Here is a 26,382-nt window from a genome sequence, read left to right as displayed (position 1 = left end):
GGGGGATTTTTTATTTTTTTTTGCCATTATAAGGGTTGTAGGGTCTTCATAATACACTTTGAGACAAAAACAAATCTAACTGAATTAATCTTAGAGGTTAAAATGATAAGACTTGACAAAACCTCAAAAAGTAAGAAAATAAAAACAGAACAAAACACTTAAAAAGTATTTTTTAATTGGAGGGATTATTACTGACCTTCCAACATATTTCACATTATATCTTAATACAATACACATTAAGCACCATGTTTTTTTCTTATTTTTTTACATGTTATGTACATTTTTTTTAAAACGTTTTTTTCAGTAAGCTTATCTTGGTAAACATGAAAACATTCACTGTCACATATTAAAAATCTTCCATGCATTTACAGGCTGGTATTTTCCCACCACAACATCATATATTTCACATTAGAATAACATTTGTTAGTTAGCACACTGACATCTGCAGAATACTGTAAGTATGTGTGGCATATAATATATATTAAGAAACAATAAAAGGATGTGGATGTGCTAGTGTGTTAGCTGGTACTCAACAGTGAAGGTGTCTAATTACTGACATCCTAAAGTTGTTACTTGTGCCTCACTAGTTTTCCTGGAATGTGTCGAGTTTAGACACAAACAGAAGACATTCACATGTATTGCCATTGAGCTGCCGAGATATTGCAAATTTCGATTTTGCACTATTATGATATGTTTTTGTTTTTTAGTTTGTTTTACATCAGAATAACAGTAAAATGAATTAACACAGGCACTTAATAATCCAAACCCGTCACTTGGCATACATACGATACACGATACACAAGTGAAACACACAGGTCTGCCCTGAAATCTGTTACAGTTCAGGGGACAAATACACATCTGGTGTTACTGCACTACTGGGAGTCATTATTCTCTGCAGTTGAGAAAAGTGGAAGGGAAGAAGGCTCCTTCACCGTCGCTTCCTAACGAGCCGCATGGGCTGTCCTCTTCGCAGCTCATGTCCTCACAGGAGTCCTCGCTATGAGACAAGACAGCATTAATACTCAGTGCTTCCTTTGTTTAATCGTTACAACCCTACTTACAGTCATTTTGAATGGGATTTAAGCAAAGTCCCACTCGAAACAGCACCAGCACCGTTATTTTTATAGCATTTTCCAAATTGACTTTGATTTCATTGGTTACTGCTGGATAAAATCTTAATCTTGAACAGAATCTGTTATATCTGATAGAAAAACACCTAGAAGCTTTCCTGATTTGACCTAAAATAAGGTTTTAAACAAGCAGCAACCTCCGCAGCAGAAAAACTGCAGTGCCTCTCGTGGCTGCGTGAAGCTGATGGTGGAATTAAGGGTGTGGCTGCTTCGCATAATAGGACAGTGTCCCATCACAAGCAGCTTTAGCCAATTGCTCTGCCTCACTTTGGGTAATGTGACTCAGTGAAGTGGAGTCTTCACTGTTCAATTTTAGTGAGTAATGTTCTACGTTTTGATGCATGCTCAGCCAGTCAGATAAAGCAATCCCAGAAAGTTGAATCTGTTCATCTGGACACGGCGTCAGAAAACATTACGTCCAGATGAACAGAATTAACTTTCTGGGACTGATGTTTTATCATATTTGTAGGTGACCTTCTACTAATAATAAGATTTTTGGGTGTGTGTTTCTGTCTACAGTTTGTAGATGTAGCTTCCCTGCTAGTGTGAGCAAAAAACATTCAAAAAGGAATAAAAGAGAAAACATATTTGATACAGCGGTTGCCAAAACCCTTAGAATTCAGGTTCAAAATGCAGAGTCCTAACTCACAGAGTAAAGTTAGTCTTTGTTTTTATTTTCCTCTGGAAGTTTCTACATTTCTACCACCATCTTTGCTCTCCAAGAGCCACGCCTCACTCTTTTAATGTTTCTGGTTTTGGTTTAGTAGTGAAATCAAGGAATAATGAGTCCAGAGTTCTATTAATGCTAACCATAACCTAATTGAAAGTTAATTGAGAATAATTCTTCTTCAGCACATATTTAACCAATCATTTTTATAATTCTGCTGTAAAATTGAAACTTGAAAAATGACGTTTTGACTTTTCTTAAGCCATTTTTACACAGCGGTTCTGCAGGCTCTAACCTGCTGGATCTTGAAAAAACAAAACAAAACAAAACACACACACAAAGTATGCATGTTAGTACTAATATGTGAAGGACAAATTTGTGTTATCTGAATGCAGCTTTACAGATCCTCCTACAAAGTAAATACAATAAGCATGTATGGAGGCTAGGTGTAAAAATAAAAGGCAAATCTATTTTTTCACCTGCTGATCCATCTTATCATCACTTTTTAATACAGTTGCATCCATAGAGCACACATCTCTTTAGGGCATGTTTTATTGTGAGACTTGTGTGTCAAATTATGTACACTAGAGAGAGTCAATATGCAGGACAGAGGATCAAAGGATAAACATAGCAGTCTAACATAAACCGTATCCTAGTATAAAGTCCGTGCGATGTTAGATTGCACTGATATGAGAATAGATCGGCTAAAACTCCTAAGCGTTCATTGCTATCAACTGTGCTGTTTCCTGTAGCTACCTCTTCTAAACCACTGCATTCCATTAATGTGAATGCATTTGCTGTGTGCTACACATGAGCTGTGGAAAATATTCTGACCTGATTTTACCATAATTATCCCATTTAGTTTTCCAAGAAGCCCAGCACACCCGAGAAATCATTATAGCACAAAGAAAGTAGAAAAGATTAACTATTAACCTCTCGCTTTCATCCCAGCTTCTCTCGGGAATAGTTGGCAGACCGGGCACACTGAAGTGACTAGTTTGGAGATTCTGAGCCGTCCTCCTTGACACGATCCAAACAAGCTTTTTGTTGTCTGGTTTGTTGCATTCGCTCGAGCGGTACTCCACCATGCACTTGGCCACATGTTCCTTCCAGTGGAGTAGCTCACTGTCACTGATCTGAAGAGAAGAAGAAAAACAGGAAACATCTGAGAGGTTACAAACAGGAATGGCCTTAAAATATATATTTTTTAACAGTTTTCCCATGCATTTGGCCAGGCAACATTAAGTCATACCGCATTTTACAGTCTCTCCGGGATTACCCCGGCCAAACTGCAAACAAGTTTTCCGAACACAATTATCTTTAAAAATATAACAGGCTACGTTTACACACCAGATACAGGTGCTTCATCTGGGGGAGTAACATTTACTCTTGACTTTTGTTTATAGGTTAGACTGGATTTTTAAGGGTTTTAAAAGCATATTAGTGGTCACCATGTCTTTCTAAGGGAGAGACTTTGTCTGCTGCTTGTAAATTTTTCAGTTTTAATAAAAATTAGACTTGTTTTGCAGTCATGTCTCGTCGCACCGTTTCTGTTTGGACTTTCATGCTGAGTGGGGTGAGGCAGCTCCTCCAAACACAGGGATAGGTGAAACAAAGACAACATGTTTTTGGCTGGAGACAGAAAAGTTGGTGCCAAACGAGTTGGAAGAAAAAGTCTAAATATAAATAGCTTCAAATCCTCATTTCACAGCTGTGATAAGACTACAGTGAAACTGCCAAAACATTAAAAACCACAACATCAGGGATGTGGAAGCTCATCTGGCTCCATCACAATTCCCGAGTTACTGCCCATTGAAAGAAAAAGAAAGAAAGAAAAGAATTACAAATGTGACCTTGACCTTGGGCAAAAGTTGGGTGAAGACGCATTAGGTGATAATTATGTGCAATCCTGATTAAATAATGACCAATATTGTAGCAGGAGTCGCAATTCTTGTTAATTGTGAACAGATGCATGGATGGATGACGGACTCCTGACTCATAAGTACATTAAACCTTCAGCTTGATGAGCTAAAATATCATCAAACAAATTTTTTCTTGTGAAAAGTACACTATAAAAACTAAAAACTAATATGATAATACCCTAATAATACCCTTGTTACTAATATATTATGATGGAATAATACTGACTGTTTGAGAGAGGATTTAGCTGCCGCACCCTATTCTCTTCATACCTTTACATGTCTTTGGAACTGCTGGACAGTCTTCAACAACATGACTGACTGGAGGGCTTCAAACTCCTGAGCAATGAGGGCCAGCGCCAGCACGGATGGCTGTGAAGAAGAACAGATTAATTAGTCCTGATACTCCAAACTAATGCTGCTATGCTGTAAAAGTGTCACCTTGCTTACTTTTGCTTTAGAGAAAACAAGCCGGCATAAGCAGGCTTTTAGCTGGGCTTCCAGTCTCCCAATGCTTGGGATCTCCTCCCTTAAAATATAGAGGGAATCCTAATGTGATCTGCTAGTACAAGCCTCAGTCAGCAGTAACTATTTGACCAGCTCCAATCAGTCTGGAGCAGCATTAGCAACAAGAAAAAGTAAATACAAAAAAATATTTACCTTCCAGCAGACAGGGATGTGAAGGCTGAGTAGTAGAGGTGTAGAAAGGTTAAGGCTGTCACTGCTTTGGGCTCCACACTGAGCTTCTCTGAGATGATCTTCTCCATACGACACAGGTCTGACACGGTGAACTTGCTTTGGCTGATGCGAATAAGCTCATGAGTGGGTGAGACATTGCTTTCCTCCTCAACCATTTTGGCAGCAATGTGAAGACAGCAAACTCCAATACAGGGCAAATGCTTAGGCTGCACCTATCATCAACAGAAATGAGCCAAAATCCAATGAATCAAAGTCAAAGGAGACTAAAGGACATTAAACATGCACAGTTGCAGTCTTGGCGTTTAACTTGGAATTCTTACTTTCATAATGGTGAGAAATCTATCAAGTAAATTGACAGCTTGAACAAAAGTTTGGGTGCAGTAGCCAAAGAAGCTGGTCAGGCTCCACAGTTCTTCCACTCTGGTGTCTCTGCATTTTGCAGATACTCCGCTGTGATTCTACAAATGTACCACTATATATTAGAAAGGCATCACTGAAAATAGCAGTCATTTTAGCAAACACATATGCCTGCAAACACAGCTAAAAAAAACTCCACAAAAACAAAAGTAGTGGGCAGTGGGCTACCTCTGTGGAGGCAGACTCCATCAACTTCAGGCCAGTCTCCCTCGGAAGAAAGTTGTACTCTGTCGCACAGCATGACTTCAACTCTTTCAAGAGCAAACTGTCAACGTCCTGAAGATCCCTCATCTGGAAAACAACATAGTGTAATATTTGTTTATTATTTTCCATTAAAATCCAAGAGACTGTCAGAGTAACCCTATGTTGACTGTAACTGTTGCCTCCTAAACTACACCTACAGGCTGTCCGGTATCCCTACGAAAAAAAAAATAATAATAATCTGGTATATAACCTGACAATCGTTACAATATTATAAGTGATTTGTTAAGTGAATGCATAAAATATGCCGAAGCACAACTACTAAACCACCACCAAATCTAAGTAGATGTAGATATTTGAGCTAAATGACCACTGACCTGAAACTAGGTCACCGGGCTAATCCAAACAGGGAGATGATTTCATATTACAGACGGGGCTGAGTTAATAGAGCTAGGCTATTTCCTTCTTTTGGGTTTTAGAAATTGTGTTTTGAAAAACAAAAACATCAATAATTGCCAAAAAAAAAAAACATTCGGGGGGCGTCACCCACACAAAGTACTCCAGTGTAAGCTAACTTAGCTAGCGCTAATCAAGCAGTCGTTTTACCTTGCCCAGGAGCGGAAGGCGTGCAGGATAGTAACAGCTCCGTGACTTCAATTCAGATTTCACTCCTCCATGTTTCCATTTTGATTGCGATGACGGGAAATAATAAAATAAGACCTCGATCACCGTCGAAGAGCGACGACCCCCTCCCCGTCGCCCGTAATAAACAAGCAGCTCCGGACCTGCTGGGGAAAACTACTTTAACCATCATGCATCTCTAGAAACGCAACGTCTTGCCTGTTTGCGTCACGAAGTGGCACAAAAAGGCGCCTGTTGGCTATAACAGTTGTCGGCAGTACTTATGTTTTGCCTCGTATTTACGGTCACTTAACCGATAAACTTGTAGTTCACCGGTTCTGACTTTCACATACAAGTCTGTCATTATATTTTAACGGTTACACTCAAAGACCGCTCAACCACGTCGGCCAAATTAGCTACAAATTAGTGATGGCTCTTGTGGCACGGCTCCCAAAGAAGAGCTGGCTCTTTTGGCTCTCAATGGCTCTTAATATATTACCATCTGTAGCCTCATATTTTATCTTTATTTGGCAAATATGATGGGAGTTGGCTCTTCCGATTAGAGACGATGCTTTTGCGCATGACACGTCACTACCACCGATGCTGTTTCCATGGTGATGAAACTGCACGCTCTAGCAACTTGTTAGCAGTTGTCATTTGCAGGTTCTTGTAAATGTCTTAATCAATGACTTGACATAAAAAATGAGATGTCTTCCACGGGGTCCCAGCCCTCTGAGCCCCAGAGCTATAGGCTTTCCATCAATAGTGGCACTAACGTTTTACGATACCATTCCACAGCGAAAGATAGAACAGCAACAGCGGCAGGAACTGGAACCGCTGGTAAGCTAAGTAAGAAAAGTATTGCCTGTTAGTATGCTAAACGTTGTTTCAGTAACTTGGACGGTTCCTATTTACTTTATAGATCCCCATGATGGCCCTCTTCGGTTGAGATTCAACAGTGTGACACTGGAGGAGCTGAGGTAAGGTTCCTCACCATAACTTAACAGCTTTTGCACTGAAAAAATGACGCGCTCTACGTTTTTTGTCCCGAAGATGCTAAAGGACAGACCCAATGAAAGATAAACATTAAAAAAAGAACTTAGACTTCCTTCTTTCACTCTATTGCACTGTATTGTCAAGATTATAAATGTCCTGTCTCACAGTGATACTGAAAGGTAGTTCATGCATGTGCCACTCTTGGATGGACTGTTATAATTCCTATTAATCCGGCTGTTCTAAAAGCTCCCTGAAAAAGCATCCAAATCATCAAATCGTCATCCAAGTCACAGCAGCAAGAGTATTAACAGGGACTGGAAAGAGAGATCGCATTTGTCCCGTGTTGGCTCCTTGTTGAAGCCAAAATTGAATATCTTAGAGACCTCATAGTACCATATTATCCTAACAGAGCACTTCATTGTAAGACTGCCCTGTCAGGCTTACTTGTGGTTCACTGTGCTTTAAGTAAAGTGGGAGGCAGAGCCTTCAGCTATCCTCTCCTGTGGAACCAGGTCCTGGTTTTGATGCATGGCAGTCTTCCTCACAGCTTTAACAATTAGGCTTAAAACATTCTGTTTTGATCAAAGAAAATAAATCAGGCTGTGCTGCAGTGGGTACCATTAGTAAACAAATCTGAACTGAATTCACTGTATGAGTTAGTCTAAGCCTGAGCTTCTATGTATTGACAGTGATGAGCTTGATCGCCGCACCAAGGAAACCCAAAGACTACAAGAAGAGGTGGAAAATGCAACTAAGGTGGTTCTGGAGAGATTTGGCGGCAGCTGTAGGTCACCTGGACAAAGCTGCCATGATATTAAACCTCATATCTGTGAGTACAAGTGTTTCTACACATCTTGTTTATGCCACTCTAACTTGAAAGATGGGGGGGAAATGTGTTATCTAATTATTGTTTTACAAAATCCAGAGTAGAATAAAATGGCTGAAAACCAAAGGCGCAGAAGTACTGAAGCTCAAATTCTTCTAAGCTATTTGGGTCTCAGAAAATGTTTAAATCCAAATAACTAGCATGCATACACAGATATGAAGGGAAAGAATTCAACATAAACAAACACCCTATCTTAACAGTGACAGTGTACGCTCTGAGTGTTTTAAACATCTGTTGCTGTTTTGGCAGATGACTCTCCTGGAGATTCCTCCTTTCTTCCAACCCACCAGCAGGCAGTGACTCAGCCTTTGGTCTTTGGTCTGGATATTTTAAACCAGGAAGTAGCCCAAAGGGACATCAGCTCTCCTGGAAAGCAGGTGTTAGAAAATGCAATGGATGACTGCCTTCAGCAGCTGTCAGACTTGCAGCTCAACAAGGTTCATATTTTATTGCAGCCATGAAATCTTATGTAATAGTTTGGTCATGTGTGATGTTAATAGCAGAGGAGGATAGTGCACTCTCTGCATTATGTATCTTTTATGTTTCATCTCCCCAAACACAGACAGTTAATCAAGCTGAACAAGAAACATGCTGTCCTCAGAAAGCCATCACAAACCTGAAAACTGAGCTGCATAAAGTCCAGATGGAGAATGATGCCCTGTCTGACCTGAGGTGAAAACACAGATACAGTTCTACATATATAAAATAAAATGCCTGAAACACCTTGACCCACATATCTTTTGATTTGTAGATTAAAGGATTCGAGGAAACACGTTGATCAGATGGAAAAGATGCTGTGCTTGTTGGAAGAGCTTCAGAAACTCAAAAGGTCGAGGGACAAGAAGCTGCAGGAGATGGAGAATGAGGCTGTCGCGCTTAATAGGAAAGTTGAAACATTGGAGCAGACCATAAAGGAGGTGTATCATACATTGGATGGGAAACAATCTGAACACTCAGTCACCGGCACTAAACATGAGAATCGCAAAACGCAGCAATTTATTCCTACTAAGGGAAATGTGGATCTCAACGACAAGCTACAGGGGAGGTCTTTTTTGGTAAGTGATAGCATTCAGTAGAGTACAATAATGGGTGTATTTTGCAAAAAAATATGACTCTCATGATTTTTTTCTTTCTGTTTCATATCAGTCAGAAGAACAGATGGGGAACAAGGAATACAGTGGAGCAATTGAACAAGAAAGGTATATCATTTTCCTAACTAATCAGTGAATTCTGTCATTTACTGAATGTCAACAACTGCCCATCACAGATTCTTAGAGCTGGGTTTGTCAAACCTGTTGTACAAAAGCTAAAGATTTTCCATTCACTCACACGAAGTACAAAGTAAAGCAGCAAATTTACATGATAAATTATCAGAATGTTTGTGTGTGATTTTTGCCATAATTTGTGTCACTTTTGAAGAATATTTATAATATAAATACCAACTTCAGTGTAGCAGTTGTTTTTTTCTTTTTCAATGGAGCAGGCGGTTTAAGTTATTCTGTTGAAAATATGCTCAAACATAATGATTGTCATCTTCTTGTCAGAAACAAAATTGAGAAATTCTTGCCTTTAGTGATTAACAAACTCTTTACTGAATCATAGCTATTCTTTTTATTACTTCTCTTTAGTTCTTGTGTGCCATCAAAGAAACAAAGTAAACTTAAAAAGTTGCTGTGCCCTACCTTAACCGTGTAAATAAACCCTGTGCAAAATGTGTCAACTTAGACTGGAACACCTCATTTCAACTCTTGGCCAGGAGATGGCGATGTTGACTGATATACTGAGCTCATCAAAAGACAACAGCTTCAACTTGTGTGCCAAAGTGGAATTGCTCAAGTAAGTGGCTGTCAAAAAATGTCTTCTTTTTATTATTCATCAGATAGTTTGCAGTGCAGTGATAACTCCCTGCTGGTTTCTGTATTACTGTAAACCTGTCAGACAATATGACAGTATTCACTCATGATTTGTATACCCAGAAAACTCACCGTGAGACCGCCCTCACTGCATGAGTATCAGGCCAGAGAATTGGAGTCAACCTTTTCCAGCCTTAAAGATAAGGTAAAGATGATGTTGAAAAGATGAAGTTATTAAGTCAGGCAGATATAAATTCGCTTCTCTGAACTGTGCTGCTTGGATGTGGAGAAGCAGCACCAGTAAATGGCCAGTATGTGCGTCTTTTTTATGTGTTTATGTTTGTGTATGTGTTTTGTCATGTTGTAGGTTTGTGGTCTGGAGCAGCAGCTGAGTGAGGCTCAGACGCAGCTCTTGAGTGCTCAGCAAGAAAAAGACAAATCATTGCAACAGGCAATGGAACTTCATTCTCAGCTTAAACAACATAAGGTGTGGTACCACAGTCTTGCTTCTGTGCATAAACTGTTATGTCGGTGTATTAAAGTACAGTGGTTATGCCGGATTAAACTTTGTGTCAAGTTTAGGTAAAATTATGTAATTTATTTAATCTGCTTGTGAAACTTCTTTAGATGTAGGTGGGAGTGGTCAAAGACAATTAGCAAAACCAGAAGGAGGCTTTTTATAAATGGATGGGTTTTAAGGTTACTAAGGCAGTATAAACTGAGCCTGTACCACCCCTCTTGTAATAACTAATATTTTCATACTGTTCTTATGTACTGCACCGCCATCTATACAATAGGGCAACAATTTCCTTTATAGCAACTGAAGTTTGAACATCCTGACTGATCAGGTCTTTCTGTAATGCCAACACTAGAAGGCTGGAGTTCATTGTTGCTGTGAGGCAATATGTAAAAAACGTCGTAACTGGGCATGCAAATTACAAAGCAACAACACTATCCAAGAGGCCTGGGGTTTTTTCTGTCTTAAAGTTAGCCTTTGGGCATTAGCTAAGGATGGAAGCATGATCATTGAGGTAATGAGCCTGTGTTACCTCAGTTAAAAGAAGTCTGTGTAATTTCCTGTTATTTGATAAATAAAATGTGTTGCCAAAGGCTGAGGAAAGGAAATACAGTGTTTTTTATACAACTCTGGTGATTTTTCAGTCACCCAAACAAGCTCGTTTGGGCATACACTGATCATACACTGGGCAACTGCTATCTCCCGCTTGGCATTAGTGTTGTGTAACGAATAAAGTTTTTTCCCACATGCCATCTAAAGACACAAAAGCTAAATGGACTCAGTAGTTGTCATTTCCAGTTGGCCACTTAGCCCATGTGGATTCAACAAGGTTGCTGTTAATTTTGGCCTCATGATTTACTATACTCACAATCTTATTGTGTCAGGAGCAGTTCTCAACATTCAGAGAGGGTTGCCTTAATGTGTAAAATTCCAAAAGATTATAATTTTTGCCCATTCCAGTGCAGGCAACTCACTGTGCTTCCTGCTTTATCCAGAGGTGCTGTGACCAGCAGCAGTGTGAGCTCCAGGAGGGATTAAAGGTCCTTCGAAGGCAGCTGAAGGTGACTAAGGAGCAGCTTCACCAAGCTGGGGAGGAGAAAACCCGCCTAGAGGCCCTGCTGGAGCAGAGGGACCACGAGGGAAGGAAATCCCAGGAACTCCTGTGGGAGAAAGACAAAGAATTCCACTTAAAGCAACAAGAAACTCATCAAGTAATACACTTGTGTTTGAGTCAGGTGCTTTTTTTTCTTTAGAGAGAATATTTTTAATGCTTTTTATAAAAAATTTTTTGGGGGGAGATCACAATTTTCAGTGAATTCAGGCTTAAATATTTTTTTAGCATCTTAACAGGTTAAAAGAGGCTCAGAGTCAGTGCCAGACCCTGCAGATAGAACAAGAGACATTGAAGCTGAAGCTGAGTGACAGAGAGAAGACGATAGATCTTCTAAAGTTCCAGATCGAGAGCAGCATCCAGATGACAGTCCAACAAAGCCGCACCATCGATGATCTTCAACAGGAGAACAGCCTCCTCAGCAACCAGCTCAACCAGCACAAGCTGGAGATGCAGCAGCTAAGGGTCAGAAGCAAGTATTAGGTCAAAACACATTTTTCCCTTTCTTTTTCCTGTTGACATGTCCTAATGCAGGGGTGGGCAATTCCAGGCCCCGAGGGCCGGTGTCCTGCAGGTTTTAGATCTCACCTTGGGTCAACACACCTGAATCACATGATTAGTTTGTTACCAGGCCTCTGGAGAACTTCAGGACATGTTGAGGAGCTAATTTAGCCATTTAAATCAGCTGTGTTGGTTCAAGGACACATCTAAAACCTGCAGGGACTCCGGCCCTCGAGGCCTGGAGTTGCCCACCCCTGTCCTAATGCCACCTTTTCTCTTTTTTCTATTACCATTTGCCGGTAAGGCTGAGGTAGATCGCCATAAGTCACACCTGGCTGCTGTAGAGCATGAGAGACGACAGCTCGAGCCCTCTGTGGCTGAGCAGAGCCAGCGCATCCGGGAGGAGACTCTGGAGAAACAGCAGCTTACCACCCAGCTGGAACTGCGACGTGTGCAGTTAGTCAGCCTTACGAGTGAGTTGAATGTACCCTGTTTCACAATCAGTGAAATAAGGTGACTGGTTAAAGCGTAGTCTGATGAAAGTTTAAAGATGCTGTTCAGCTGATTAATGATGATTCTGTTGACAGTAATGATCAAGTGATCTGTGGTTAACACAAATCTGCCTTTTCTCTTGTTATTCATTCCCTTTAAAGAAAACTGTGTAATTAACCAAATTGTGGTTTAGGAGAATTGTTACACCCTTACTGTCTGTGACATGCAGTTTGTCTCACACTATGCAATAGAATATCTTAAAAAAGGCTTTAGGTTTTGTAAGAGAGGCATTCCACTCAGACAGACTTTGAGGAGAATTTAGCAAAAGTATTGTAATCTTGGTAAGAGTCTGATTTCCAGGGAGAAAAAAAGAGTTGTTTAAAAACTTCTCTTTGGGAAAAGCCAGCAAATAGATTAAAGTTATTACAGTTACATTCAGGTGTTAACCAATGAAATTGAATTAAATTTAGATATCACTTAAAAATACCTTCATAGTAAGCACAGAGAAGTGTTTGAAGTTTTGTGCTTGATTACCTTGAATGATAGACCCTACTGACTTGAGGCTCTGTTCTGTTACTGAGTGGGGAGATGGATAGTTATTTATGTGTTTGTTTGTTTTTAGCTTTCATTTTAAGAGGAATTCCTGTTGAAATTAAATCTCTTTTACCAGGGTGACCTTGTTCCCTTGCCCTCATTACAGTACTAACCTAAGTATCAGTGTCCAGGTTAAAATAGACATGTCTGAAATGTGCTGCCTAGAATAGTAAGCTGGCAAAGTACATTTTTACTGTATTCAGGGTTTTCCTGCACATATCAATGACCCTCACTGAAGACAGCTTAATTTTCTCAATTTTAAAACACATTATTTCTTATCAAATGGACAACAACGACAGGAGAATGCAAAACGTTTTGTTAAGTGTAGGAACACTGTGTAAACCCTGTATAACATAAGCTAAGCATCCATCTTTGGGTCGTCTGATACCTCTAATCAATAAACTGCTGAAGTCAAGCCTTCCATTTACCAGGAATTACTGTGTAGACCATGGAGGTGTTTCTCGAAAAACTTTAGCTCTCCTGGCTTTTAGTCTAATCAAATTATCTTCTTGTCCTGCTGTGTTAAGAAAGCAAAGAATTATGTTTGGTATGTTTACACTGTTAACCAAGCCCTTCTGTTGTGGTGTGTGTTTGCTTATGTGTTACCGTCTATTTCTCTCTCTGGACGTAACACGTGTTTGTCCGGGCACGATTTCAGAGGAGCACAAGGAGCTGCAACGGCTGCACAGCTGCAAGAACGAGGAGCATGAGGGTGTGGTGCTGAATCTTCAGAGTCAGATAAGGAACGCCCACGATGAGCTAGATCAGATCCAGAGCACCTTGGGGACCCTCAAAGGGGCTGACAGACATGGTTTGATCAATGTTTATAATTTAAAATGCAACTTAATTAAAAGTCTTCATGAACAAATAAAACTCTGAAGAACTGCTTGTGATTTTCATATATATTTGGTCAGGTGTACAGATTACAGTGAAGTACTTTCACGTTAGCGACCTTTAGTATCACAGAGACATTTTGCATTTCAGAGAACAAAAAAATGTAATATTAGTGAAATTTATTCAATTCACTTTTTGACCTCCTGTGCTTCATTTCGGTCTGAGAGATGTAATCTGTAATTCCCTACCCTGTAATCCACCCTAAAGAAGAGCTCTGTGATTATTTATGTTGCCATCTTTCTGTCCCATGGGTTTGACTCCACTTCAGGCCTCCAGGTAGCCTTGGACATGCAGAAGGAGATCACTGCCAGGAGAGAGCAGGTGGACTCAATGCAGAGCAAAATTCAACATCTGGAGGAGAAAGTGGAGAAGCTGCATCACGTGAGCTTTTACCATGTTAACTTTTGACAAGTTAGCTCTTGATGACATAGCAGTCAAAATGTCTTAATCAGTAGTCTTCAAATATGCAACACTATACAACTGTTTTTTTGTTGTTGTTGCTTTTTTGGCAGTTAATTTTTCATACTTTTTCCAGTTCTTCACATTCATCTGAAGTGAGATAGGCATTTACTCCATGTTCTCTTCTTGTCCAGGAGAAAGACTACCAGAACTTGGAGACCGAGCGTCAGCTCCAGGAACTAACCTTTGTCAGGGAGGAGAAGAGACAACTTGCTAATGAGCTGGAGGTGCTTCGCTCCAAAGATCAGCAGTTAACAGATAGGATCAGTGAGCTGGAGGCAATCCTTCACAAGGTGGCATTCATTTACACTTCATTTTAGTCATGACACAATTTTTGACACCTGCAATTTTTAGAAGCGTGAATATGTTGGTGACTGCCTGAAACATGCAGACTTTTGAGTGTAAGCAGTGTGCGGTGAAGAATAAATGTTTTAAAATACACTTTCTCCTCAGCTGGTAACTGTTTTCTTTTTTAACAGTTTCCTCTGTTTCCTTTTTTTTCTTTTGCTGACACTGTTTAATAAAATCATAAAATGCTCTTTACTCTTCTAATTATGGTCTAAACTTGACTGGACCATTGTAACACCTTGATTCTTTTCTTTTTGGCCATCCTGATGTAGATTTGCTGCTGTGCTTGTGATCATTGTCCTGTTCTGTGACACAGTTACGGCCAAGCTTCAGCTGACACATATATGACCACATATTTGATTTTAGAATACTTTAACATACGGAGGAGTTCATGGTCGACTTAATGACTACAGGTCCCATGGCTGCAAAACAAGCCCATTTCATCCCTTTGACACTTGGCATGAAGTATTTAAGCTGATAATGCTCTGTTTGGTTTTGTGGCTGTGCATTATGGCCAAATGTTTCCACTTTGACTTTGAAGAACATCGTTCTAGAGGTCCTGTGGTTTGTTCAGATTTCACTTAAGCTGTGTTGCCTGTTCTTTTTAGAGAGAGAGGAAGCTTTCTCCTGGAAACCCTTCCAAGCAAGCCATACTTGTTCAGCTTTCTTCAATAGTCATGCACCTGAACATTTAACATGCTAACTGGCTTGTAGAGTTGGAGAGGTAGCTTTTGGGTTTTTTCCTATTTCTCTGAGCAATGCGCAGTCTGATCTTGCCGAGGCATCCATTCATGGGACAATTTTGGCATTGTGTTAATTAAACAGCTGAATGCTCCAGACCAAACTGCCAAAATTCTGGTTTTATACAGGTGTTCAAGTCTGATGATTAGAAAATCCAGTGCATTTTGATTAGTAGCACCTGGCTGACTCTTATGGAAGCAGTACATAATCTGCCCCATTTACATGATGGGCCCACATGCTTCTGTTAATGTTCATTATCCTTTTTAAATAAAAATAAATTAAAAGATTCTACAATTGGTAGCATCATGCTTTCCTGTTTCCCAAAGAATTATTGTGTTCCTTTCGAATTAAAAGTTCAAAATTTTATAGAGTCAAGTATAAAAAGGAACTTTGTGAGTCCTTGTGTATCTCTGTTTGTGTCCCAGTGTGACCGCATTTTCTTTTTGTATTTCAAAAGATATCGGAGAGCTTTGCAAACTGTCAGGATTTTATCCAGCTGTGGGAGCAGGAATATTTCCGCTTAAAACTCCAGCATGCCCTCCACTTGAAGGTAAAGCTGTTCTACATAATTGGTAGGACAGAGCTTTTTTATAAGCAAGAATATGCTGTATTCTATGTCTGTGTAAAGAAAAAAAACACAATAAGTGCTCAATGCTAAGGTTCTCAGCTGTGTGTTAGGCTAGGCTATAATTTTTAAATATTGCACATCTTTCAGTGGGAGACATGACCACATTTGTTTTCTGTAGGAGCTCCAAGGTCAAAATCTGCACACAGCTCTGAAAGTGTGTCCACCTGATCTGGACTCCCTGATCCCATCTGCACACACTGCTCCACCTTCCTCCCAGCATGCCATCAAGGTACAGTGAGAAACTCCCTATATCTCGCCTATCCCTCCTGCTTTCAGTCTGTCAAGTGCTTGTGTGAATCATTTTATTTGGCTGTACAGACACGAGACATCTGCTCAGCCTTTGAATTCCTGGAGCTGGGAAAGAAAACAGACTGTAAATAATTTCAACACAGGGTTGAAATGCTATTTGTGTTGGACTGCGGAGACAGTTTTATGTGTTTTTATTGATTTAATTCAGATAAAAGAAGACTGTCCCATATATTTTGATTTCACTGTTAAAAATGAACATTTTAATAAATATTTTACCAAATATCACTTCATTTACATTGTCATGCACATCTTTTTGGCTGCTGAAGTCAAGGAGGCAGCTGGAGAGCCCCACTTGTGAGCTCAGATCTCTTGACAAAATCCTGCGAGGAGGGATTTTGGAGAACCCTGGACCACACACCGATAACAGCACCACTGGCAGCAGCTTTCACAGGAGGAGGTCTGCACCAGAGAGAGTACACAGAACCGCATTGTACGTCTGGCTCAGTTCCCACACACCCCAAGCATTAGCTTTATTCTTAGGCCGACTTAGGTCACATATGAAAATCATGTGATATTTCTAAGTGAGCAAGAAATCATAGATGAGCCCTACGTGGTGAGTGCTTTCACTGACCACACAGTTTCAAAGTCTATGTTGTAATATAAAATGTAAAAATTTGCCTTTTATCATTCAAACGCTTGTATGTACCCAAATTTCTGCTGTACTCTCATACGCTCTTGTTATATCTCACTTTACCCATATTGTAATATTTCTTTTGTCTGTGACGCAGAACTGATCGTTGCGATACTGGCTACAAACTGAGGAGAAATACCTTCAGCAGGTAGGGAAAGTGCCCTTTGTTTTTGTTTTTCTAAATATTTTGCATGACTTTGTGAGTGTGACTTGCCCTAAGGCTGTGAGATGATCACACCATATAGCCATGTGACCTGTTACCTCTCATGTAAGGCCCTGCAGTGTGCTACAGGCCTGTAAAGCAATGTAATGAATCTCTGTTTGCACACACACTGTGTACAGCGAGCTATGTTTCCTGAAGACAGCTGAACCAGATGAGAAAATAATCAAGTCCTTCAGTCAGAGTGAGTTTCATAAGCAGTTTTTATTTAATATATCTAATTTCTTATTACTAAGCATTAATTTATTTTATTTTAATTTAATTTTAGACCTGCAACAGTTCCTTGTCACTATTAATTGGTCTTGGTCGTTGTTTGGTTAAATACGCAGGGGTTTTTTTAAGTTACTGAACAAGAAAATCATCAAAAAAATATTTAATAGATAGTTTAATAGATAACTCTAGATAATGCAAGATAGAGCAGTTTAATAAAATAAGATTTGGTTTAAATCTGTAACAGACACTCTGCTTTTTAGGCAATTTTATATTGATACCAGAGACTGCAGTGAGGGATACTTCCTCACCACCGCTACTCTCACTGGGTCGCAGGTCACCAGTCCACTCTCTCCTGACCTCTGACCCAAACAACTAACAGAGACACGCCAAAATGCTTCTGAACCCCTCTTCTTTTATCAGTAAGTTCTTAAAGTTCTTAATGATCACAACTGAGCAAAACTGAGGTCATTCAGACAGTAGTCAAGAACAAACCAAACTGATTTGAAGACTTTTACTTTGAAAACTGTTTCCTGCTGTTGATGATAGTTACATTTACAGTTACATTGTTTTAAAAAACATGTTACAAGCATTGTTCACTCTACATCGATATCATGACATGAGTCAACTGTTTGTACAGATTGAGTCATTTATAGTTTATTCTTTTACTGGAGAGATCAAGGCAACCATTTCAGAGTCTTTGAATGTGTAGGAAAGGCTGAATAACATCAACAAGAAGAGTCATGTATTTAAAGGTAAGTCAGTAACAGATGAAAAGACTTTTAGGTGTGACAGCAGCTGAAATCCAGTTCTGCGTTAAAGGCTATTACACTTGTCCTTTAGCATCTCACAGCATCTCACGCTTAACATTCCATTGTGTTTCTGATTGATCATAATCTGTCAAATATCATACCTTTATGTTTTTTTCTTTTTTGTCTTACAGATGCCTCATTTTTCAAAGGTCACAAGAATGAACTCTGACAGCAGAACGTTTTGAAAAAACAAGAATTTCACTCACATGTACTGTACCAGTGTACCTCCACATGTGATGTGACAATAAAAGTGATTTGATTTGATTGATTTGAAAAAACAATCAGCTGTATTATCATGTTTAAATAAAGTGCTTGAAAAATGTGAAGTCTGTTAATAATTATTTTATTCATAGCATAGATTTATAATAAATTTATAATAAAAGCTGTGATTCAAGTAGTTGGGACACATGCTGCCCATACAGTACATCTAGTACAGTTCCGGCTGCTTTTAGGGACTCTGGAAATCTTCTGCCATCCTTTGTTTATAAGCACTACTTAATTATCCATATTTCTTTTATATGATAACAAATATACACACCTCTTGTTATTGATCTTTATCTTACTCTTCAAAAAAGGAGATTCTTTAGAAATAAAGTCATACTTAAACACCCTTGTCCTTTGTATCCTCTGGAGCTTTTTCCATATACAAACGATGTGGACCTACCACACAGAGGTCTTTAAACCCAAATATTTTGTATCCTCTTCACTCTTGATGGTTTGTGTTACTTGCCATGAAACCAGCTGTTTGTTATGTTAGACGGGAAAGGACGATGGGTTTTCTTGAGATTTGTGCCAGATCCAAGTCCCCATTCTATCTCTTGTTTACATTTTAGTTCAGCTACTTGGACCTGTTGCTGGACTCTTGAATTTGTTTATTTTTGCAAGTAACTGTTTTTTTCCTCCCCAAATAAAAGATATCAAAATTTATATTTCACTTATATTTGTGATCTGTACTGAATTTTGTTCTTGCTTTGGAAATATGAATAGCCTTCCTGGTTGGGATTTTATACAAAACCTGAGAAGTTGCTGTGTGCTTGAATGGGCACAATTGGTGGCAAACAGACTTGAAGGAGGAGCACCATCAGAAGCATTCATCCTGCAAAAGTCAAACATAAGTATCATGTCATTATAAGAATATATTAGTTCTTTTGTAACTTCTGCGAAACAGTAATGTGCTCTCTTGTTAGTTTGTTATCTCAAACTTTTCAGTTTGAGATAACAAACTTGTTACCAGGAAGGCAGACTATCTCCTGAAAACTATACTTTGATGTCCTTAATTGTGTTCAGTTGTTTTACTGAGACCAACTGGTCTCTCTTGATACCCTTTATATGTGTTTTTTTTATTATATAGAAGGGTTTCTTGGAGTTGGATGACTTCTCTGCATTTAAGCAGAGAAGTCATGTTGGGCATTACTAAAACAGCCAGGTATTTCTAAGCTGCGTGTGTACCTACATTTTAAGTTTGGCTGTTTCCTGTTTTGACCTCCTCCTCTGCGAGGTCTTCTGAAGGTGCAGGAAGTGCAGAGGCATTGCTTACGCTCAAATCTGGGTCCAAAACAGCCACCACCCGATTAAATAACTAGAGAACAATAAGACCATGTAAATATGTTTTAACACAGTGTGAAGGTATTTGCCTTCATTCAGGCATCATTTATCTGCCTAACCTGAAGCTATGTCATTCTGGCATAGAGGAGCTTACTTCAGGAGTCAGGTGATCCTTATAGTGAGGGTACATAGCCAGAGGGTGCTGCTTGAGTTTTTCCTCTACAGAAGCGACATACGTACTGCGAATCTGCTTCTGGATCATCTGCTTTGAGAAGCAGGCATGCTCTTTAGAGATGATCTTTCTAGGCTTTTGACTGGAGTTGTGCTGTTGAGTCCCCGGGAAAATAAGAGGTGAGACTCCTGTGTAGACCCCAGGTGTCACTGATGAGCAGAGACTCGTGTTTGTGAAATGCCAACACCTGCTAGATGACAGCTTGCTATCCGGGACTTTAAGATACTTTTCTTGCAACCTTTCCCTGTACCTGGGGATTTAGAGAAATGTAAAAACTTTGTGAAACAACATGAATACAACCCAGTAAAAGCAAATTTGTGTTGTCCAGAGAAACAAAATCAGATATATCAAAGCAGACACTCATTGTGTATTTCCTGCTGAACAACACAGATATTTTTCTAGAAGCTGTTTTTCATATTCTGTTAAGAAGAAGATTGAAAATGTGCCCTTTATATATATCACAACAGCAGTTGTGACAGAAGTGTTTGCCCCTTTCCTATTTTTTTGTATGTTTGTCACAATTAAATGTTTCAGATCATCGAATTTAAATATTAGACAAAGATAGCACAAGTAAACACAAAATGCAGTTTCTAAATCACGGTGTTTATCATTAACCTCCTAGGACCTGGTGTCCACATAGGTGGACATCACATTTTGGGTTGTCTAGAACAAAATGCTAAATTTTGCTCTACAAAGGCCTGATATCCACTTACGAGGACATTGTACTGCCACTGTCCTATCGAAATTTAAAGCGAATGTCCTCATATGTGGATCTTATTTTTCTCAGAAACAAAAAATCAGGTAAAAAAAAAAATCACGTAACTCTTTGTTTTTATATTCATCAGGTCCCAATCAGCCCAAATAGCAAAGAGAAATTAAAAATGCGTGCCATGAAAGAGTGCGTGTCTTAGTGATTGCATAAACAGAAAGCATAAAGGCTTGTCTCAGTTTTACCAGAAAACATTTTGATGATCCCCAAGACTTTTGGGATAGTACTCTGTGGACTGGCAAGAGAAAAGTTGAACTTTTTGGAAGGTGTGTGTCCCGTTACATCTGGTGTAAAACTAACATGGCATTTCAGAAAAGGAACGTCATACCTACAGTAAAATATGGTGGTGGCAGGGTGATGGTCTGGAGCTGTTAAGCTGCCTCGGGACCTGGAAGACTTGATATAGTAAATTGAACCATGAATTCTGCCGTCTACCAAACATCCTGAAGGAGAATGTCCAGCCATCTCTTCGTGACCTGAAGCTGAAGTTCACTTGGGTTCTGCTGCAGGACAATGATCCAAAATACACCAGCAAGTCCATCTCTGAATGACTTAAGACTTTGGAGTGGCCTATTCAAAGTCCTGACCTGAATGCAACTGAGATACTGTGGCATGACCTTAAAAAGGCAGTTCATGCTTGAAAACCCTCCATCATGGCTGAATTACAATAATTCTGCAGAGATAAGTGGTCCAAAATTCCTTCTCAGTGCTGAAAAAGACTATTTCACAGTTGTTGCTGCTAAGTTGGCCCAACCAGTTATTAGATTTAGGGGCCATGTAGGTTTAGATATTGTTTTCTCCCTTAATACCGTCATTCAGAAAATGAATATTGTGTTTACTTGTGTTGTCTTTGTCTAATATTTAAATATTTTTGATAATTTGAAATATTTTTGTGTGACAAACATACAAAAAATAGGAAATCAGGAAGTGATGGTGGAGAGGAAGATGTTCTTTTTAACAGGAAGAAACATCAAGCAGAAGGAGGAAGTGAATGGAAAGACACAATGTACAAAACACTCTCATAGTTTATGAGAGAATGCTGTAGTGGGAGTGGAGAATAAAAGACATGCAGTGCATCGTGGGAACTCTCCCAGCAGCCTGACTGTATAGAAGCCTAACCAAGGCATGGTTCAGACTCACTTAATCTAGCCCTACCTATAAGCTTTAAAAAAAAAAACTAAAAGTAGGTAACGTCTGTCTCCTGATCATAGACAGCTCGTTCCACAGGAAAGGAGCGTGGCAAGTGAAGGCTCTGCCTCCCATTCTACTTTTAGGAGCTTTTCTAAAGTTTGGTAATGTGAAGTCTTTAATATGTCATGGAGCCTGGTCCTTCAGGAATCAAACTTTTTTTTAAATTAAAGTGTCTCTTCATGTAAGCAGACACTTTTTGTGTATTTGAAAAGGTAACATGCTTCTGCTTCACATACTTGCACTCTGTTCTCTGAGTTGTCTTTATATTTACCTCTGCCAGCTAGACACTTACGTAGTCTGTACTAACTCCCATGTCCTTTTTTATCTGCTCAAATGATAAAATGATTTATTTTTTAAAAAGGCTTGATAGTTTATTTATTTATTTAATTATTATTATTTTTTGCTGGAATGGAATTCAACACGATGTTCTTGTGTTTAGACTTTTTGATACTGCAAAAATATTCTCCTACATGAACACCCTTATCTGTCTTTCCAAACTTTTGGCAGTAGCAATATCATATTTTGTAGCATAGCGCAGTTTAAAGCAAGTTCAAGTTTCAGATTCTTACTGAGGGAAATTGGAGTAGTCTGGTATATGACTTTTACCAGTTTCAGATATATTATGCTACAGTCTGCAAAGAAAGCAATGTTTGCTTCTGGTAGTGTGACCTTTATAAGCTTTCCAAGGGTATTATTAGTTGTATGACAACTGTATTCATTACCTTTGTTAACTAAGAGTCTCCTTGGTTGTTCAGATCTTTATGAAAAATTCAGGTGAGGAGTGTCCGAGTTAATGTGCCATAACATTTGCGTGATGTCTACAGAGACAATATATGCGAAAATCTATCAACAAAGGTGGTGTTAGTATATCTTGTTGGAGATTAAAAATCTTATTTTGGGACATAGCCAGCAAACTTTTCAAGCGCTCTCTATCTAACTTGACTTGTGAGACACTACATACAGTTTTACATCCACATGACCACTGAAATTAAAGATCATATAAAATGATAAATGCCAGAAGTTGCTTTATGGATGCTAAGTTGTAAAACTCAGGATTTAACCCTTAGAAAATGAATGGCTTCCTGCTTAAGTGTGCTTTGTTTTATGAAATTATTCACTTTAATCTGGTAATTTCAAATTAGTCTTTTGCTTAATTGACTGTCTCTTATGTAGCACTTTTCTACTCTGCTTAAGCACTTTCTACAACATGTCTCGTTCACCCATTCACGCACTTTTTAAAAGTTCAAGCAAGTGGTTTCTAAGCAGAAAGAGACATAATGGATTACGGAAAAACTGAGCCAGCATAGTGGTGTTTTTAATAACAACAAATCGAAATTTAGCATTTATGTTAGGAAGTAACTTGATGTGTCCACATGTGGCATTCAGTACAGATAATTAATTATATAATCTAATAACTCACAATATCGCCATAAAATCAATTTTCCCTGGTTAAAATTTTTATTGTTTATTTATTAATTCTTGTGGCATGCCAGCATTTAATCCTTTTACCCGCTTAAGAACAGTGGCATTATATTTTGTTATTTGTGTTTCTCTAGTTCGCTTAGATTACCTGCAGACTGGTGTTGTCTTATTATTTATTCTGTACTGTGTTCTTAATCTCAGAGATATTGAAATTCTTAACCAGGGTAAAGCGTCCAGCTGTATCGCCTCTCTCTCAGCAGCATAATGGCATACATCAACCCCGCCCCCCACTTACAGGCACATCTCTCATCCTTTAGAATATAAATAAAGATATAAATAAAGCAGCTCAGTGACAATTTTAAATAGCACTCTTTCATGTGTGCGGTGATATAGAGTACCATGTTTATCTTCTCTAGTCCTGCCTCTCCCTTTTCCTCTTCCTCATCTGAATTCTATGTATTTCTCAAGTCTCCTCATCCCTGCCCTCATACTTGTTCAGGTCAGGTGGGCAAACACAGGAAGTAGGTCTAAGAGGCAGCATCAGTGATGGTGGACAATATGTGGACATCATATTTTGGGTTGTCTAGACCAAAATACTAAATTTTGCTCTACAAGGACCTGATATCCACTTACAAGGACCATATACTGCCACTGTTCTATCAAAATTTAAAACGAATGTCCTCATATGTGGATCAAATTTTTCTCAGATACAAAAATCAGGTTAAAAAAGAATCTGGTAATTCTTTGTTTTTACATTCATCAGGTCCCAATCAACCCAAATAGCAAAGAGAAATTAGGAGGTTAAACCAGTGCAATGGTCTGAAAAGTATCTGAAATAGGTATTAGAAATGCACACATAAAATACTGCCAATAATACAACTAGGAAAAATGCTCTGGGAAGCAAATTGTCCCTCAAGCGTAGAAGCAAAAATATGAGTAGGAAATTAGTATTTTATGTAACTGTCCTATTGTAGCCATTTTATAATATTATATTTTATTGTTGAACCTATGTGAGATGGAGTTAAATTCATTAGACAAGCCCTTATGTTACTTATACAGTGTTTTATACGCAAAAGGTTACTCAGCATATAAATTAACTGGAGCATGCAGGCCTGCTGCACTGCAATACAACATTAGCATAAAGCTGAAATAATTTTACTTCTAAATGCATTTATTGCAGTTTGCCAGAAATAAACCAGTCTGAAAGGGGATATTATGTATTAGTGCGATTTCTATTTACAAGTAACATTAGTTAACACTATTACATTACAAGTACATCTTTTTAGACAGTGCGATGACACTTCTCTTAGCAGTGGTTAAAAAGGGCGAATGCAAATATTTTCTATGTAAAAAAAAAAAAGTACAGTAAAAAAATTTTTTAAGTGACTTACCAAGGAAAAACTGGTTGTTTGGTTTTAGACTCCATCTTCGTAAATATTATCTGTTAATGAGTTTTGGAAAACCCCACTAAAAACAAGCGGTACGATTGCTGACTCGTGACGTCCGACGGCGGTTTGTTACTCAGTAACTATGGTAACAGCGGAAGCTCCTTGAATAGTCACCCCCCCCCCCCCCCACCCCAAAAAAAATAAATAAATAAATAAAAAATAAAAATAAAAAGGCAGAGAAAAACTATAGTTAATTTGCTAAAACTGCTCATTTTCATATGAAAGGAACACAGGTTAAAATAACTTTTGCTTTCATTATGTTTCCACTGTGTCACATTTAAGGTGTACGGCAAACAAGTACCGACGAGTACTTGTTTATTTTACCGCCAAATCTAAATACCCAACCTATGTGTTTTATTTGCAGTGAGGGTGTTGCGGTGTTCAGAGGGAGGAGATCACAACTTTGTTCCCCAGTAGCAGGCAAAAAAAAGAAAAAAATCAGAAACACTTGAATCACATTCTGGACAACAGCTTTATGGCCAATGTCTGCTTTCTGAACGACATTTAAAGTCAAGCTTAACCTTCTTTTCGACTGAGTTGAGCACAGGGTGTATTTTCCGACACTCCGCAAATGCATCTCATCACCGGCCCAAGTCGTGGATGTGATGACTGATTTCATAGCGAAGTTGAAAGAGAAGCTTTCTGGTCGGTTACATGGACTCGCTCTACCCACAGAGGTGATGCGTTCTGCCAGAGACCCGTGGTGTTGTAACAGTGGGGGTCTTTGCGGTGAGTCCTTCCACTGACGAGTTTTGGACTGATGTCAACACCCACCAGTTTTCTAACATTAAGAAAGTAGTAGTCGTCATGCTCGTTATGTTTGGGTCGACATACACATGTGAATCAAGCTTTTCACGTACAAACTCGATAAAATAAAAAAAAGCAGCTCTCATTGTTCACTGACTGACAGTCCTCTTCACTATTGTCTTCAGTTTGCACTGACATCTTATAAGCCAAAAGTCGCTGCCCTTATTCAGAAAAAGAAATGTCACTTGTCCCAGTAAGAATGCCAGTGTAACTAATCTACATATCAACATAATGTGGGTGTGTAACAAGCCATGCCTAATCAAAGGTGTTGATTTAAAACAAACCTATGTCCCCTCAGTGTGGATCAGTAGATGTTGTTTTCATATGTGCTACTGCAACTACAAAGTCAAACATATCTTTAGATACAACACACATCTCCAGTAGAGATAAGTTGCCTATAATCCTTCTGTGTTTCCCAGGATACATTTGTACTTCACTCTTAAAGCATACTTTCCATATTTTTCTGCTAATGTGAGAAATTGTTCGGATTGTATAGAAATTAATGACAAAACCTGTTGTTTAGAAACATGGCTGTTGCTGCCGACTGCATTAAATCACATGTTGCTCCCTTCAGGCCTCATGAATTAGCTAATTAGCTCCAGTTTAGGTCCCCGGACTCTCCTGCTGTTTAAACATCAGGGAAAAGACTGCTGGGACAGAGAGACTTCTGTTTCCCCTCTTTGAGCTCTGATGATCCCTATTTATAGAAACAAACTGAGTTAGTAAGCTGTTCAAATGCAGTCAGTGAACTGTCTAATCCGCAGTTTCAGTTTTCTTTGCCAGCAACACAGTCCGCTTGAATGCAGCCATGTGACAGTGACACCAGAAACCTGCCTATGTCAAAATGTACACAGGAGCATACATGGCCCCTTTGCTGATGGAGCAGCACCTGGTGTGCTCATACTAAATTAAATTTGGTGCTGAAAGCAAGTACTTCTCCATAGACCTTTTGGCTGGAGCTATGTACCATCAGCTGATGGAAAAGGCAACCACTAGACTGGAACAAATTCTTAGCATTTAAAAACTGTGCTGGAATTTAAATGTCAGCAAGTATAGCGTTCAGTAAGACCAGTGTTGGAGCTGATACAGACTGTGAATGGGTTGTTTGTCAC

General features: G+C 39.0%; 3 protein-coding genes across 7 annotated transcripts; 1 reads left to right on the top strand and 2 right to left on the bottom strand.

Annotated features, from left to right (window-relative positions):
* Window positions 1–158: 158 nt before the first annotated feature.
* LOC146376527 (cyclin-G2-like) lies at window positions 159–5,820 on the bottom strand. 2 transcript variants are annotated; one of them, XM_084946352.1, is made up of 8 exons: window positions 5,640–5,819; window positions 5,001–5,123; window positions 4,736–4,873; window positions 4,377–4,627; window positions 4,167–4,245; window positions 3,990–4,088; window positions 2,731–2,933; window positions 159–997 (listed from the first exon to the last, which is right to left on the bottom strand). In XM_084946352.1, the coding sequence occupies exons 2-8, from the start codon at window positions 5,121–5,123 to the stop codon at window positions 886–888; spliced, it is 1,005 nt and encodes a 334-aa protein (XP_084802478.1). In that variant the 5' UTR covers window positions 5,640–5,819; the 3' UTR covers window positions 159–885. The 2 variants fall into 2 exon arrangements, with proteins under 2 accessions (XP_084802478.1, XP_084802479.1); XM_084946353.1 differs by lacking the exon at window positions 4,736–4,873 and having other exon boundaries at window positions 5,640–5,820.
* Window positions 5,821–5,928: 108 nt separating this feature from the next.
* On the top strand, window positions 5,929–18,182 carry LOC146376526 (uncharacterized). 4 transcript variants are annotated; one of them, XR_014801812.1, is made up of 23 exons: window positions 5,929–6,494; window positions 6,577–6,634; window positions 7,340–7,479; window positions 7,786–7,973; window positions 8,099–8,208; window positions 8,288–8,591; window positions 8,683–8,735; window positions 9,262–9,372; window positions 9,513–9,594; window positions 9,757–9,876; window positions 10,902–11,141; window positions 11,246–11,482; window positions 11,823–11,991; window positions 13,263–13,415; window positions 13,767–13,879; window positions 14,092–14,250; window positions 15,504–15,596; window positions 15,793–15,903; window positions 16,250–16,413; window positions 16,712–16,762; window positions 16,957–17,018; window positions 17,381–17,466; window positions 17,988–18,182. XR_014801812.1 is itself a non-coding variant. In XM_084946351.1 (23 exons), exons 1-22 carry the CDS (start codon window positions 6,362–6,364, stop codon window positions 17,421–17,423), a joined length of 2,832 nt encoding a protein of 943 aa, XP_084802477.1. In that variant the 5' UTR covers window positions 5,929–6,361; the 3' UTR covers window positions 17,424–17,466; window positions 17,988–18,182. The 4 variants fall into 4 exon arrangements, 3 of the variants coding, with proteins under 3 accessions (XP_084802477.1, XP_084802476.1, XP_084802475.1); XM_084946351.1 differs by having other exon boundaries at window positions 10,902–11,117; window positions 11,357–11,482; window positions 17,308–17,466; XM_084946350.1 differs by having other exon boundaries at window positions 10,902–11,117; window positions 17,308–17,466.
* Window positions 17,544–24,522, bottom strand: fam47e (family with sequence similarity 47 member E). Its single transcript, XM_084946355.1, has 4 exons — window positions 24,407–24,522; window positions 19,556–19,883; window positions 19,310–19,435; window positions 17,544–18,952 (listed from the first exon to the last, which is right to left on the bottom strand). Exons 1-3 carry the CDS (start codon window positions 24,439–24,441, stop codon window positions 19,313–19,315), a joined length of 486 nt encoding a protein of 161 aa, XP_084802481.1. The 5' UTR covers window positions 24,442–24,522; the 3' UTR covers window positions 17,544–18,952; window positions 19,310–19,312.
* Between the last annotated feature and the right edge of the window lie 1,860 nt (window positions 24,523–26,382).

The sequence above is a fragment of the Perissodus microlepis genome, chromosome 12 (assembly GCF_051167445.1).
Source record: "Perissodus microlepis isolate ML-2025 ecotype Zambia chromosome 12, ASM5116744v1, whole genome shotgun sequence".
NCBI lineage: Eukaryota > Metazoa > Chordata > Actinopteri > Cichliformes > Cichlidae > Perissodus > Perissodus microlepis.
The sequence above is the reverse complement of the archived record's forward strand: the minus strand, read 5'-3'. Positions and strand labels throughout refer to the sequence as shown.

Excerpts from the sequence above, each read along its gene's own strand:
- LOC146376526 (XM_084946349.1), top strand. The coding sequence starts at position 6,362 with ATGTCTTCCACGGGGTCCCAGCCCTCTGAGCCCCAGAGCTATAGGCTT. Across the intron at positions 13,416-13,766 it reads CAAAGGGGCTGACAGACATG|GCCTCCAGGTAGCCTTGGAC; the intron begins GTTTGATCAATG and ends ACTCCACTTCAG. Across the intron at positions 17,019-17,307 it reads AATCAAGTCCTTCAGTCAGA|GCAATTTTATATTGATACCA; the intron begins GTGAGTTTCATA and ends TCTGCTTTTTAG.
- fam47e (XM_084946355.1), bottom strand. The coding sequence starts at position 24,441 with ATGGAGTCTAAAACCAAACAACCAGTTTTTCCTTG. Across the intron at positions 19,884-24,406 it reads AAACAACCAGTTTTTCCTTG|GTACAGGGAAAGGTTGCAAG; the intron begins GTAAGTCACTTA and ends CTAAATCCCCAG. Across the intron at positions 19,436-19,555 it reads AGGATCACCTGACTCCTGAA|TTATTTAATCGGGTGGTGGC; the intron begins GTAAGCTCCTCT and ends ATTGTTCTCTAG.
- LOC146376527 (XM_084946352.1), bottom strand. The coding sequence starts at position 5,123 with ATGAGGGATCTTCAGGACGTTGACAGTTTGCTCTTGAAAGAGTTGAAG. Across the intron at positions 4,246-4,376 it reads ACATCCCTGTCTGCTGGAAG|GGAGGAGATCCCAAGCATTG; the intron begins GTAAATATTTTT and ends CTATATTTTAAG. Across the intron at positions 2,934-3,989 it reads AGTTCCAAAGACATGTAAAG|ATCAGTGACAGTGAGCTACT; the intron begins GTATGAAGAGAA and ends TCTTCTCTTCAG.